At 36.8% G+C, this 15,723-nt stretch overlaps 2 protein-coding genes across 2 annotated transcripts; one reads left to right on the top strand and one right to left on the bottom strand.

The window, feature by feature from the left end:
• Nucleotides 1-61: 61 nt before the first annotated feature.
• LOC577029 (required for meiotic nuclear division protein 1 homolog) lies at nt 62-10,960 on the bottom strand. The gene is made up of 9 exons (XM_030991835.1): nt 10,386-10,960; nt 9,792-9,903; nt 8,621-8,748; nt 7,748-7,848; nt 5,740-5,846; nt 5,246-5,310; nt 4,296-4,493; nt 3,691-3,807; nt 62-2,227 (listed from the first exon to the last, which is right to left on the bottom strand). Exons 1-9 carry the CDS (start codon nt 10,854-10,856, stop codon nt 2,153-2,155), a joined length of 1,374 nt encoding a protein of 457 aa, XP_030847695.1. The 5' UTR covers nt 10,857-10,960; the 3' UTR covers nt 62-2,152.
• Nucleotides 10,961-11,584: 624 nt separating this feature from the next.
• Nucleotides 11,585-14,943, top strand: LOC100893968 (zinc finger HIT domain-containing protein 3). Its single transcript, XM_003725313.3, has 5 exons — nt 11,585-11,825; nt 12,321-12,358; nt 12,770-12,847; nt 13,380-13,466; nt 14,511-14,943. Exons 1-5 carry the CDS (start codon nt 11,746-11,748, stop codon nt 14,699-14,701), a joined length of 474 nt encoding a protein of 157 aa, XP_003725361.1. The 5' UTR covers nt 11,585-11,745; the 3' UTR covers nt 14,702-14,943.
• Nucleotides 14,944-15,723: the final 780 nt, after the last annotated feature.

Below are 15,723 nucleotides of genomic sequence, written 5' to 3'. Positions count from 1 at the left end.
AAGAAAAGAGAAAAGAGTAAATTAATTTTAAACACACAAGTATTGCTCCAAACTCGTCTGATTCTGAATATTTCACCATCTTTAATATCCAAAAGAAAATGAGATCATATCGTATATCATTAATACAATATTTTACATAATCATCATGCATTATAATAAAAGTGTAGAGGAGCATCCCTTCGGAAGATCTTGCATAATTAATTACATAATTAATTACATGTACACATACACAATATTTTTTACGGCACTGTTTTCCTCCAGATTTTTTAAGATTAATTATAATATAAGAGCAAATTTGCAATGAAAAACAAAGCAAAAATATTTTGTCAACGTATAATCACCCATTACTATCAATATAAATATACACTGTATAGTAAAAATGATTCATTTTCAATTTGCTTCAATTCTAATAAATTTTTCATCTTCGCTGCACATAGAATACAAAGGCTTGAATTCATGAAAATCATATCAAATCCATGCGAGAAAGCTATAAAGTATACAGTCAAGATGTTCTGTGTTCCCAATTAACATCTTCAACTCAAAGATTTATTAACTGGTTCATTACCTAATTCTCTCATTCTCATAGACTTATACACAGGGGCCACTTGGTTCCTGTAGTCAATGGGTTATGGTTCAACCAGGGGCCAAATTCTTGAAATCGTCATGAGACCAAGTTCGTGGACATCCCATAGAAACGCATGATATTTCTATAACACACGTTTCAAGGAGATGTCCATGAAGTTGGACTTATGATGGTTTAGAGAACAGCCCCAGGGTCCTAGATATCAGACATTATTGTCTGAAGTCAATCAGAAGGCAGCAACAGTTCTTGTTATTAATTCATTTTATTAGAGGTATAGACTGCACAGGCACATTTCACTCGGGGTGCTAATGTTTCTTGACTGAATATCAACCTTTTTCTCTTTCTTTTGGACACTTTATATTGTAGAGACATTGACTGTTTGGTACAGTGTCTATCTTTTTATCAACTTTTAACCTTTAGCTAGTAAAGTTCTCTTACTCCTATAGGCTTAATATAACAATAATCCTGCTCAATGTTACATAAACAATCGTTATGCATGATATGAAGAAATAACATTTGCAAAGTATAACAAAATATGGAGAAAATTGTTTTACCCTAAAGTTCTAAGCGTGCATTCATACTGTAACAGGAATGACTGAAATATGAAAACAAAACAATATCAAATGATGATGGTGGAGTATAAATTATGAAAATAAATATGCCAAATTAGTAAAGACATAAAATACAAAAGATATAAAAAGAAAGGTTAATTGAAACATGATATATGACTTCTAAACTATCACCATATTGAATGCAACACTATTTTCCACAGGTTAATTTTATGAAGAGTTGCAGGGAAGTAGACATTGTTTCATCAAAATGTCAAAACATCTGATATTGTTTACCGTAATCTCACAGACCAATATTCATAACAGCGTACCAACTTCACCCCTGTTTTAGAGAGGGCAGATTCAGTCCACTTATCTATGAAGCACCAAGTGTCGAACTCTACATCTCATAAAAATCATCATATTTCTGTTACTGAATGAAAAAAAATATAAATCATGTCAACATGAAATCAATTTCTCATTTCATATCACGACTCGATCAATTTCATTTATTCATATTTGCTGCAGAATCACAGCAATTTGTTCAGCATTAAGAGCTCAAAACTTCATAATCAGACAAGGTCACTTAACAAACTTGGTAGCACAAAATAATTTACAGACATAAGGATGGTCTGATGACCAAATTGCACATGATCTGAATTTTGATTTTGATTAAATCCAAAATAATATATGTGAGTCATTCAGACAAGAATGATTTAGACTTTCGATAGGCCAAACAGGAATGACAGTATCCCAGTTGGCCAATATTGTGTTTATTATGGTCATTTTGGACTCCATTTGGGGTGAATTTGGGTATTATTCATAAACCACATACACCCTGTCCTGAATTACAGTGATTCAGTTCGCTTTTCCCCTCCCAGGCACAGGTGACACCAAATAATTAATAATCAAGAATAATAAATCATAAATTTCCTTGATTAACGCAGTTCTCACACTTCATCCTTTTCAATACCCTATTACCTTTCCTTACTCAATATGATGTCCAAGGGATAAATGTGTGTCAATGAGCCGGAACCTCCTTTTCTGCTCTATCTGCCTTATACTGCCTGATATAGTGGATGATTTCAAATCCAACCTGGACAGAAAAGAAAAGAAAAGAAAGAAACAACATAGAGTTATCATCGAGGTGGTTAATTTTGCGAGAAGAGGTTGTTATCATGATGCACCATTGCCAACATCACAACTCATTTCATTCCTACTTTCATAATCATTATGAACTACATCTTATCATTATTATCATCAAATTCACTTTCATCTTTATCATTGTCATCATAATTAGTAGTATCAACGTCATCACTATCATCAGCACTGTTTCAGCAGTAGAATCATCATTTCCATCCCTGTAATCATTATTACCCATCATCATCAGAATGATCATCAACACCACCATCCTGATTCATGACCATTGCGATCATCATTGTCATTCCCCTCCTCCTCACCATTAGAAGCACCACCACCATCATCATAACCATTATCTTTATCACATTCATTACCACCTTAATCATCTCATAATATCCATCATTGCCATTATGCCTCCCTCTCTCCCTCCCTCCTCCTCCTCCTCCTCCTCCTACCCCTCCTCCTCCTCCTCCTCCTCCTCCTCCTCCTCCTCCTCCTCCTCCTCCTCCTCCTCCCCCTCCCCCCACCCCCCCCCCCCTCCCCCCCCCCTCCTCCTCCTCCTCCTCCTCCTCCTCCTCCTCCTCCTCCTCCTCCTCCTCCTCCTCCTCCTCCTCCTCCCTCCTCCTCCCCCTCCCCCTCCCCCTCCCCCTCCCCCCCCCTCCTCTTCTTCTTCTTCTCCTCCTCCTCCTCCTCCTGCTCCTCCTGCTCCTCTTCCTCCTTCCCCCTCCTCCCCCTCCATAACCATCATCACCACAAATTCCATTACCTCAACCATGATAACAACACTAATCATCCACTCTAATCGATGTGAGTGCCTATCCTCTAGATGAGATCTCATCATACCCATCATTACCATCATCATCATCATCATCATCATCATCCTTCTCCTCCTCCTTACCATCATCATCACTACAAATTCCATTACCTCAACCATGATAACAACACTAATCATCCACTCTAATCGATGTGAGTGCCTATCCTCTAGATGAGATCTCATCATACCCATCATTACCATAATCATCACCACCATCATCATCCTTCTCCTCTTCCTTATCAACATCATCATCACTACTAATTCCTTACCTCGACCATGATAAGAACTATAATCATCCACTCTAATCGATGTGTGTGCTTATCCTCTAGATGAGATCTCATCAAATCCGCCATCACCATCATCATCACCACCATCATCATCCTTCTCCTCCTCCTTACCATCATCATCATCATCATCATCACTACTAATTCCCTTACCTCAACCATGATGAGAACTATAATCATCCACTCTAATCGATGTGTGTGCTTATCCTCTAGATGAGATCTCATCAAATCCGCCATCACCATCATCATCACCACCATCATCATCCTTCTCCTCCTCCTTACCATCATCATCATCATCATCATCAATACTAATTCCCTTACCTCAACCATGATGAGAACTATAATCATCCACTCTAATCGATGTGTGTGCTTTTCCTCTAGATGAGATCTCATCAAATCCACCAACTCTGTGCAATGATTCAACTTCTCATTCATGACCTGAGAAAACAAACAACAAAATACAGAAATGCTTGAATCTGAAATGCTCACTGGTTGAAAAAAATCTTGCGCTAAAAAACTTTTAAAACTAGTAAATTGCAATTGATGATGGGAGAATGGCACACATGCGATGCACAGAAAGTTTTGTCTACGAGCTCTTAAACATGCAAAAAATATGGAACGTTTAATTGCTTTCAAGAAAAATCCTCTTGATCTTCATAATAAGAAATGGCAGATATCTTGTTTAGTAATTTTGTTGATAAGTGAACTAGTAAATTTAATTTTGCTATATATTCTTTGTCTATAAAAAGATGTTATTATTATATATGAAAATTACTTTGAAAATTAAAATTGTAAACAAAAAGGGGGAAAAAAAAGAAGAAAAAAAAGAAGAAGAAATAAATTGAGACTTGAGGAAGATGGAACAGACGACAGGTGAACGTTTTTTAAAGGAGTGTGTGATGATCAATCCCTCCTATTTGACTCACATTTGTTCTTCTTGAGATGCTAAGGAACTGGCACATCTTGTTGTAGACGAGTTCCAGCTCCTCCCGATCCCAGTAGAAGTCCGGTGAGATGAGCAGATCGGAAGAGAGGTTGATACGATGCCGAAGACCGAAGAGCTCGCCGGTCTTCTTCATCACTTCTTTTCGAGACAGCTTCACCCCCTTACCAAGCTTCATGTTCTGCTCGTGAGGGGGGGGGGGGGGGGGCGGTGGTGTGTGTAATGGGGGAGGAAGAGAGAACATTGGAAATTAAAATATGAATGTATTTGACCTTAAATAGAAACTAAACAGTCATTATTTCTCAATTTCTCTATTACTTAGGTGATTGCAATCACTTATGTCAGTTCGACAACTAATGGTCGTTATTTTTGCACTAAAAGCCATTTTCAAGCCCTTTCGTTTTGAGGAAAGTTCTACATTAGTATTGTCTTTCAAATGCTGTTGGAATTTAACCTTTTCATTTTTTGGCCTGCAAATGGGACATACTACCTTTAATAAAACAAGAAAAATGGCTTCACTCCCTTACCAAGTTCTGCTCGATGGGAGATAGGGAGGATTTGATGAATTAGGGGAGAGGCCATGAGATAATCAAATTGGAATTTCTTGTATAGAATGAAATCCAAACAGTTAGAGTATAGTCATTTTAGATGTAAATAAGCAACACAAATTGTCTGTTCCCTTTATAATCAATGTAATGTTCTACTCACTAGAATATATTCAGTCGAGTGGCAAGGTAAACTTCTATGAACAGTGGTCTTGTCAAAGCATATTAGAGCTATATACTACTTCATAATATCTTTCAGTGTAAATGATAGGGTGTTGGCAAAGGAATTCAAACGGTTTATCATACAAGGAATTTTTCTGCTATTAAATACATTTCTATCTCGCAATCAATGACGGTACATCGTAAGAATAGGATGTTAAAATCTTACGTCGGGAATGTTTTCGATGGAAGACACAAACTGATCCAGAGAGTATTCCCAGATAGCCAGCTTTACTGTTGAATAAAAGACAAGAAAACTACTGCATTACATAATTGTTTAGCTAAAAAAAAAAAAATTCACGAGTAAATGCTAAAATGCATCCACCAATATAAAATCTATTTAACAGTGGAGGGTCTGTCGATTTGCCATAATACACACCTAAATATTGAAACAAAATAGCAAATGAAGAATAAATAAATAGGTTTTCTTGCCAAAAGAGAATATATTTTGAACTATTTAGGGGAAGAAAAAAAAAGGTCAATAGCTTGAAGAGAATCTGCAATGGATTTCAGGTACATAAGGTACATGTTGGTTAGCTGTACATCAGCATTACAATAACGTTATACCTAACCTAGAACCCAATGGCAACACTACTTGCAACCCTAATCCTATAAAGTAAAGGAGCTCAAAATAAATTTCATACATCACATGGCTGGACTAACCTGATAATGCCATGGCGTTGGCGAAAGCAAATTTCTCCAGGGCCGTCTCGTTTGTGGGCCTTGCGCTATCGAGTAGTATGTCACCCTTCACTAGACTAGTGGCTTGACTGATAAATAGGAGAGGAGAAAGGAAATACAGCATGGTTAATAGACCAGGGGGGTGTTTCACAAAGATTCTAAGTTGAACTTTTTTCTAAGTTGGACTTAAAAATTATGGAAAGCCGTTAGCATCTTTGAAAATATTTTGTAAAAGTTATTTTGAAAGGCATAAAATGTTGATTCAAATCATTCATATTTTCTATCATCAAGGAGATTTCATGTTCTGGATGTGGAATTTATAAAAAGTCTAGAATACTTGAATTTCTGCTTTTGAATATATTTCATTTTAAGACTCCAATGGCTGTCCATAATTTTTAAGTCCAACTTAGAGTTAAGTTCTACTTAGGATCTTTGTGAAAACACCCCCCAGTTCGTAGTTAGCACATGGGTCATATGACCCCAAATATCCACATATCTTTTAAACATAGATAAATCCAACTTTGTGCCTTTTGGAATAATCACAGCTAAAGTCATGGAGGTGATTCTTTGTTTGCCCTCTTGAAAACATTACTCCCACCTGTATTCAATAGAATGCATCACAGATGCATGCATGAATAATGATTACATACCTTACGTGAGCATGTATCCAGTATTAGTCTCAGTGGGTTTTACAGTTTTGTTCAAGTGACCTTTATCTGCGCATGCTCAGATTGTATCTACGAACTGGTATATTCAAGTTTCAAGTTTCAAGTTTCAAGTTTCACGTTTATTTATCTTTCTTTCATAGCACACATTACAAATATGACATGAATATTAAAGAGTGAACAGAATATGGCGTTACAATAGATGTATGTCCTAAAAGAACAAACTCGTCAGATAAGAATAATGCGTACATTTAAATGCTTACAAAACTAAACTAACTAAACAACTGAGAAAATATTAAACATAAATAAGTACAATAAAATCTACTGACTACTAAATAATGGCTATAAACAACAGCAACAGGAATATACTACGAGCAACAGGACTGAAACATAGACAAAAACTAAACAAGACAGACAGATGAAAAGATGTGAGAAACGGGAGTAGAATTATGCTGACCTATATAGCAAATAATTTTCTTAAATATTGATCACAACTACATGTATAAATCTAGACGATATTGACTCAAATACAGTAACTTCAGTTTGCATTCAACAACTTGAAGAAAAAATAAATTGTGATGCCTTTTAGCCAACTGCATCTCCTCTCTCACCCTTCCAAATTTGTCTTCAGATCAAACCTCAGTACTCAATGGCATTAATTTAAAAAAAAATTCATGAGCAAAGACAAAAACATAAAAGGAAGATTTTGTTTAAAGGCCCACTGCACTGTAGCTACTTGCGCCCTCTATATAACAAACAATGCTTAATCGGTGACCATTGGTCCCCATGATCCTCTTTTTCTTATGTTAACTGAGAGCTGAGTTGATGAGATAACCACCTGTAAACTATGTCAGATAAGCTTTAATCCATTGCTGACAAGGCTAACCCCCCCCCCACTTCATCTGTCTATCATTCCCCCCTCCCCTTTAGTGACATGTCAAGCCACGTGTCAACCAAGATTCCTCAGTGCTATTAATGATTTTTTAATGTCCATTGGAACTTTGAAGTATTCTAATGGCTCAAAATCAGTATTTTCTTGATGGAGTTTATATCTCTCAAATAAACAAAATGTATTGCTAGACGTAATGGATCTTCTGAATCAGTATTTTGTGAGAAACCTTTAGTATTCTCCTAAAGTTCTAAACCTCTATTTATACAACATAGGTAATCGGGGCATCATCGTAGGTAAAAGTTTGCAAACATCCTATTGAAACACATACGATTATACATGTTAATGGGATACCGGTGTCGTTGTACAAGCGAAGGTTTTTGTGAAACAATGCCTAGTACTTATTTGTAGGCAAGCATACATCCTTCTGACTTACTCATGATAACCAAAGGTCATTTGTTCATTCTCCCAGTTGACCAGTGCTATTTCATAGGGCTGGTGCTGATGCCGACTGATGATCCTCATCACTAGCTTGATCTGCAAATTGGCAAAATATTGATACATTATACTACTGGCTGATTATCCCTTGCAAAGTGACTTCAAAATCATTACAAGGGCATTGGGGAGGGGTTATGTCTGCATTTTAATCTCACAAACCAGTAACAGCTTCCATTTATACATGCATATATGGTAATGTGTTTGTGGGTTAAGTCTCCTACTGTATAAAGATTTTGCTACCATCTATTGAAATATAATTCACTAGAGAGAGCATGTTACCATGGTTTATTCACTAGACTTAGAATCAGAAGGTTTGGAGTTCAAATTCTTTGCTTTAACGTCCTTTGGCAAAACGTCAATGTACATTTGCCACTCTTGGCTCAAGTTTAGTGAATGTACCAGGAGGAATTCCCGAATGGTAGCCTAGGCACAGCTAATATTTTCAACCAAATTATTTCTATTCATGAACAGCCCATTGTACTGCAACAGAAATGGACTCTAAATTTTTCTTTGATCTTTGCTCTCTCTGGTAATTTATTAAGTCTAATTCAGAGTGTTCTGTGAATAATAAAAAGACAATACAAAAATGATACTAAAACTGCTGAGGTTGAAGCCCCTCTGCACTAGTTTTGCCAGGAGGGATTAGACCTCCCTGCATGACAGGTGGTTATCTCATCAAATCAGCTCTTAATTAACATAAGAATGGGGTATCATGGGGGACCAATGGTCACCGATTAGGCATTGTTTGCCATATAGAGGACGCAAGTAGCTATAAGTAGTGCAGTCAGGCTTTAACTCAAGTCTAATTTACCTCTGGGTCAGGAACATTCCAGAAGACTACCGACCCCTCCCTGAAGAAGAACATCTCACCAGGCTCATCTACTTCCTGGCCCTTGTAGTATTCATCAGACAACTGCACGTGAAGGATGTCATGGGCATCTAAAATGAAGAAAAGGTCAAAGATATACAATTCCTATAGGTTACCAACTGCATCAAAGATTCTAGTACATCTAAAGAATGAAATATATTGATATTCCTGCAGTGTTAGAGATTGGAACAAAGCAAATATCAAGAATTATACCTTTAGAAAGATTATTGTTCGTAATGCCAAAATTTTCCAGATGTCGACACGGTTCAACATAACTGTGTTGACAAAACTAATGATGACAAAGCGAATAATCATGAAATGACAATTTGAGATTGGAGTGTTGGACCATACAGACCCTCCAAGTAACCATTGAAGACATTTTCTGATGTGCGCCTTGGCATAAACAGTATTTCACAGGACAGATTGTGGATGTGGACCCTTCTAGAAGTTCAATCTACACCCTCTATGGGACACTAGATCAAGGGCTTTACTTGGAACCATCGGCTCATCACGTCCAGTTGGAAAGTTGCATTACACAACCAGAGCTACCAAGTGTCACACATTAGGCGTGACATCACGCATTTCGAGGGTCTGGAAATGCTCTCAGGCACAGCGCGCGCGCTAGATTTCGAAAAAACGCTATACCTTATACGTGTGTTATACCCTCACACGCACGCTGGCATGCCGAAAAATGAAAATGTCAGGCATTGCCGATCTTTGAACTTGGCGTCTCTGCACAACCCTTTTTTAAACGAAAGTGGAAGATCATGTGAAGATGCTAATTAAGGACTCTACCTTTTGTAGATTTGCTGTAGGGTTTCCACAAAGTGTCGGGTAAGTGTCGGGTAAATTGGACCAGACCACTTGAGAGGGGTTTATTTCACAAACATTACCTGCATCATTTCGTAAACAAAGGGGTATGTTTTCACAAAAGGTCAGGTAACTAACCACACGACCTGACGCGATGACCCCATGATACAAAGTTAGCCAGGTAATGGAAGGCACCAAAGGTCATGGAAGGCACCAAAGGTCATGGAAGACACCAAAGGTCATGGAAGACACCAAAGGTCATGGAAGACACTTAAGGGGCTATGCTTTAACCTACTATGCTTACCTTGAGGCATCTCGGCAAGAACAAACTTGTTCTTCTGAATCTGCAGGTCATAGCTGAGGTGCTCCAAATTGTATTCTTCTGCTGTAGTGAATGCAGTACATAAATAAGCATTCTAGAGAGAGAACAAAAAAAGGAGGGTCTAATGAATGAAAAAATTTCCTTCCCTAAATAAAAAAAAATTGCTACAGGACTTTTTGATCAAAAGGTAATACATCTTAAAACCCCATAGAAATTACAATCAGACTATGGATCAGAATTAGAATGTGATTAGATAGTGTCGATGTCTATTAAAAATTATTTGATTTTTGGTTTTGACCAGTATTAATGCCTTAATACCTCTTGAAGCTCTTCAATGTTCAAGTAAAATAAAATTTGGGGATTTTTAATTCTTACTTTTCTTGTTTAAGATTTACATTAAGAGAAGGAGAACAAAAGAGAGAAGAAGAAAAAAAGGAACAAGAGAATGAGGAAAAGAGGAAATGACTAAGAAGGGAGGAAAAGTAAAGGCTAGGAGAAAAACATAAATCATGAGATGTGAAGAGATGAGAAAGAGCGCATATTGTCACAAATCGGACTGCTTGTTTAGGCCCTCACCTTCTCCGCTCCTTTGTCGAACCTAGACGGTTTCTTGGTTCTTGGGCGGGGCACCTTGGAGGAGACCTTCCTGCTGTTCCTCTCTCCTTTCTCTTTGGTTGCAACAGCGGCTGGAGATGTTGGTTTGAAGACGACAGGTTGCTCCAACCAGGCATCCGAAGATTTAAAACGTTGATGTTGAGCCCATCTGCCTGGCCGCAGTGATGCAGATCTCAGTGCTGAATATACAGGTTTCTGATTGTGGTGGTGCACAGTTCTGCTTACATTTCTGGACTGTCCAATGGCAATGCAAGATGATGAGAGGTGGCATCTACTCAAGGCATTTCCATGTTGTGAAATGCATTGAAGTCCCATAAAGTTACGGTTCTGAAATTTGCTTCCTGTGGCTATTTTATTTCTGAGCCCGATGACATTCATCGATTGCATGGGAAAAGGTTTCCCAATTAATCTTGGCCACAAATTTAGTGACATGACAAATGATGATCACCCTTCTTTCAGTAAATTTGTGAGAGGACTGTTCCAAACTTCTGAGATAAGTTGTTAATATATTTATAGACTATCTTGAATCAATTCAAAACAATTCACTATGAGTGAGTATGACTAGCCGAACTACTTTTACTAGTCCAGGTGGTCATGCAGGTAGATTCTATCTATATATTGTTAAAAATTCTCTTTTCACTTCACTTCAAGTTCAAGTTCAACTTAAGTAGAGGTCGAGGCCGGGTCTACAAACTTGCCCTCCAAAGCAAAGAGGGAGCTGATTGAGCTGAGTAATGTTCATCTGACTGGATGGCAACAATGCAATATCTGACATGACGCGTTGTTTCTTGTAGATAAGATTACCTTACAACTTCCTTAGTTATACTAATGCGAGATCAGCTCATCTTATAAAGCACATTGTCTCTACTATCCCTGTACTATTTCACAAGGAAATCGGAAACCAGGCATGGCATGATATGATGCAAGACTCAGCTCGCGCTCGGTGTTGTTTCTTGATCCTGCTGATATATTTGCTGTATTGCATTGCCACCATTGGCCATTGCAATATAGACATGCATGCTATTCAACGCACATATATTGCAGAACAGGAAGGCGTTCCATAGAAATATCCTGCATTTATTTTGCTTTGTAAGATGTATACGGAACGGAATCCGAACCATTACCTTGAATTAGAATAGTAAAAAAAAAAAAAAGGGAAAAAAGATTTGCTTAAATTGTTATGCAATCGGAATATCAATGTGAATAGATTCACGGATTTTGACATTGTGATTAACTGGATTTTCCTTTCTCAGTCGCTTGTCATAAAACAAAATTGTAAACAAGTGCACGTGCATGCACGGCCGAAAAAACGTGAAATAACATGGATAATATCACCCAGAAATGCTCAGTTTGTGAGGAGAAGCAGTATAAATATAGATGCCCAAAATGCAGAATTTTGTAGTAAGTAACTCAAATAATTTTTGAAGTTTCGTAACCCACTTTGAGTCTCCCGTAATTTTGGTGTGATACTTGTCCCGCATGTATAGATTTGTGTTGGTCAATAAGATAAAGCCAATTGCCTGTATAGGAACTACAATGTACGTGCACGTGGATGGCGTGGCGTGGCGTGGCGTGGTCGAGATGTACTGACACGAGCAAGCCTTTGGCTTTAGAAGTCATTGCCGAAAATGTTTCATTTCATGAAAAAAAGAACACGGCTCGCAAGGATGGAAGCTGAAATATTTGGCATTGTTGTGATTCAACTTCAAGTAAACAAGATCAAGTAGACTCTAGAGCATCACGACAAAAGGCAGTTATAGTTATTAGTCTAACTCTAAGGCACAATACATAGCCCAGCCACATCATTCACATAGAGTTCGAATTTACTATGTAACTGCACATTTTTCTGATTTTTCTAATAAAGATTATCATTCATTTTTGTCTACCTTCTTCTAGTTGCTCAGTACCCTGTTACAAGGAGCACAAATCAGGCGGTAAGTTGAAACAATGACTTTTATGAGTCACTATCTTGGGAAGATCAAAACATATTATTATTATTTTTTTTTGGGGGGGGGTTGGGGGGTTGGGGTATGAGTTTCATAAAATAAAAAAAAATATATTTATTTATTACTTTATGTATTTATTTATTGTCTTCACACCACACTCAATTTTTTTCCTTTTACACACAGAAGTTGAATCATTAACTTTAAAATGTTTACAAATTCTCAAGTATATTTGATTTGCTGTAATTATCCATGTCATAAATCTAAATTCAAATCCATATTGAGAACTAACACTTTATTATAGTTTTATTTACAGTTTTATTTTAGCAGGGTTGCCTCTTCAGTTAACATATATTGATGATATGTTGTATTCATACGTGTGCTCTCACAATTTCCCCCCAGATTCTTGTGAAAATAAAGAAGAAATTCAGAAGGCCAAGGAAGATGGTGGAAATCTTGCAAAGGAAGAAAGGGCAAAAGGTAAATACGGTATTCCTAAACACAAATAAGTAATACACAAATGCATGAAAACATTTTAAACATGGAAAATACTTGGTTAAAATGCATTTATCACAGTTTTTGATGTCTTTAATGATATGAGAAAATGATTGACTACCGTAGTAGTAATTTACCCAAAGGGGTCAGTGCCATACAACTTGATATTTACGTTTTCTTCTTTTTATTAATTTGATTGTCTTACCTAGCTAATAGAAGTCGTGAAGTGGATTTTCCTTATGATAAGGAAATTCTATTCTATTCTATTTTCACGATATAGACCAAATATACATATATATATATATAATTAATTATAACACAAAATAGTGTTACCTGTGTTGGTCTAAATTCATTTACTGTCTACTGTCTATTACCTTTGGTTTGGGGTGTAGGTTTATTTGCATGTCCAGTGTCATGCTGACATCCGGATCATTGTTTGAAGTGATAATTTTTAATATTTTTTTGTTAATAATCTTATTTTTCATCTCTAATGACAAATAAAATATTTGTCATACAGAAGAAGGAGAAGTATCCGAGGATGAAGATGATGACATGGACTCACCAATCGATGATCAACTCACACAAGAACAACTGAATAAACTGGGTAATTATTGCTTCCTTAAATTTAAATTATGATGTTTCTATAAATCACATGTGCAAATTAATCCTGGACCAATATCTGACACATAGGTATCAACTTTCTACTGTATATTCAAAACGAAATTACAGAATTAAAAGCTGGAAAAGATACCAATATAATGAAAGTTGTATTTCAATTAACTTTACATGTAGTTTCTTTTATTCAGTTTGTGTTTATGAAATATTTAAAAATGAATTCTATGAACTAAAATGCTTTTTATTTGAATTAAATGATTGGAATAGAACCGAGTTGGTAGGAAAAGTTTAAAGTGATAAGAAATACACATTGTAATCCTGATCATCTTTACAACATATGCACAACATTTAATAAAGGCTAATTCCCTGCATGACTTGTGAAATGAAATACAGAGACAAATGAAAGCGAAATGTGACCGATTTAACAGGCATGTACAGGTTTCTCTGCTTTAGTGACCAGTGACCACCTGTATACATGAATACCTTTCTAGAAAGACAACCTGTCTATCAAGATCACATTTGTATTGAATTTTGTCTCAATTGAGCAGTGTTTCACTTTAAAAAAGTATTTAAGAAACAAACTCTTGAAGACCACCGATTTCTAAAATCAGTTTTTCTTGAGTAGCCAAGTTTCGTTGTAGGTTACTACACTGTGATCATCAACTATTAAAAATCAAAGAAATCCTGATTTCTCTTTGGGTCCTAGGTGTAAATGGACTCAAAATTCTCCCCTATAAGTCAGTGATTTGGTCACCACCTACATTACGAGGGGTCAGTGACACAGACGTAACTACATTTTGGCTATTTTGAGAAAAAGTGGTTTGTGTGTCTCTGAGCTCTTGGGCCTTAAGGAGTTAAGTCTATGTTTCACTAGCCATTGACTTCAATGGGGGTGTTGGGTGAAGTTAAGTCTTTGTGTTTCCTGGAAAGCCCACATTTTTCTGAACATTTTGATATCAAATACTCTTTTTGGCAAAATATAGAGTTGTGTCACTGAACCCTCGATTACATCCCTTTCATTCTCCTTCTCAAGGTGAGTCCGACTCGGTGAGGGATCTTCTTCAGAACCCCCACCTGAGGGTGCTTATCACACAGTTGGATAAAGCAGATGAGAAGGCTAAAGCTATAGAGGGCGCTATGCAGGAGCCAATCTTTGTGGAGTTTGCAGATGCCTGCCTTGCAGCAACAGTTGGACAGGATAAAGACACCATTGCAGACAGATGATATTTTTGTTGATGTCTGGGTGGACTCGATTTTACACAGAAATGCTGGGAACGAGTGAGGGACGGAAAGAATTGGAGATATAACGTGATACTATTCTGTAGTCAGTACCAGTGTTAACTCTGAAACTAAAGGATGATTTTGGCAGTTTCACAGCTGGAAAGAGGCAGACTTTTATGTGAATAATCAATGTCATCAAGAAGGGAGACGGCTTTCCTTTGTCTCTTGTATAATTTTTTCTTTCTGGGGGGGGGGGGTGGGTTGGCATACAGGATATGTGCCCCCTCTGGCTTTAATTTTTTTGTAAAATAATTTTCTGGTCAGTTTTTGAGGTAGCTTATAAACCAAGTGATTGTAATCTTATTGCAAAACGTGCTGTCCACAACATATTGTGGGGAAACCTGAATCAGCATTCTAAAACCTCTGGTAAATTCTTCATTCCAAGTACAATTGGTCCAATTAAATTATAATTTTTGCATTTATCTAACCAATTTCTGCCAATTGTTTCCTTTAACATTTATTCAGTTGACTTAATGTTGACAAAATGTGTACTCTTTTATGGATAGGAGCAAATTGAATATAAAAGCTTCTGAAGTCAGGATATCATTTATTTTTAAAGTATGAGATAAGAATCATTGGTAATAAAGAAGCTGCTTATGACATTGAAGAGGTATGAAGGCAAGAAAGTGACAATAGGAGAAAGTTATATTTTTTTTAAGTATAAAGGGAGAAAGGTAAAGATAAGTGATGAAGAGACAGAGTGAGAGAGTGAAGCTGTGATGAGAAATAAGAGAAAGAGCAAGGGGGGGGATAGAGAAACACTCTTTAAAAAAATATGTTGTACTGCCCTTTAAGTGCCAAAACATGGGTTGGTAAGAACTTTTTTTTCTTTCTCTACTTCTTTTGGTCGATATTTGTATTAGGTTCATGATATTTCTCATGTTTTGAATGCAATAAAACATTTTTTCTAAAAATTGATTTAAAAAAAAAAGCCGACAACAGTTTGGGTCAGTCGCAAAGGGCAA

The sequence above is a fragment of the Strongylocentrotus purpuratus genome, unplaced genomic scaffold (assembly GCF_000002235.5).
Source record: "Strongylocentrotus purpuratus isolate Spur 01 unplaced genomic scaffold, Spur_5.0 spur5_scaffold_2, whole genome shotgun sequence".
NCBI classification, from domain to species: domain Eukaryota; kingdom Metazoa; phylum Echinodermata; class Echinoidea; order Camarodonta; family Strongylocentrotidae; genus Strongylocentrotus; species Strongylocentrotus purpuratus.
Note: the sequence above shows the minus strand (reverse complement) of the source record. Positions and strands in the feature narration are given on the sequence as shown.

What these genes read in the sequence shown, in the direction of transcription:
- LOC577029 (XM_030991835.1), bottom strand. Translation starts at nt 10,856, where the DNA reads ATGTCACTAAATTTGTGGCCAAGATTAATTGGGAAACCTTTTCCCATG. An exon ending in TCGACAAAGGAGCGGAGAAG is followed by an intron (nt 9,904 to 10,385) that starts GTGAGGGCCTAA and finishes TTCTCTCTCTAG; the next exon opens with AATGCTTATTTATGTACTGC. An exon ending in TCTTGCCGAGATGCCTCAAG is followed by an intron (nt 8,749 to 9,791) that starts GTAAGCATAGTA and finishes TCTTCATTTTAG; the next exon opens with ATGCCCATGACATCCTTCAC.
- LOC100893968 (XM_003725313.3), top strand. Translation starts at nt 11,746, where the DNA reads ATGGATAATATCACCCAGAAATGCTCAGTTTGTGAGGAGAAGCAGTAT. An exon ending in CAAGGAGCACAAATCAGGCG is followed by an intron (nt 12,359 to 12,769) that starts GTAAGTTGAAAC and finishes ATTTCCCCCCAG; the next exon opens with ATTCTTGTGAAAATAAAGAA. An exon ending in AAAGGAAGAAAGGGCAAAAG is followed by an intron (nt 12,848 to 13,379) that starts GTAAATACGGTA and finishes TTTGTCATACAG; the next exon opens with AAGAAGGAGAAGTATCCGAG.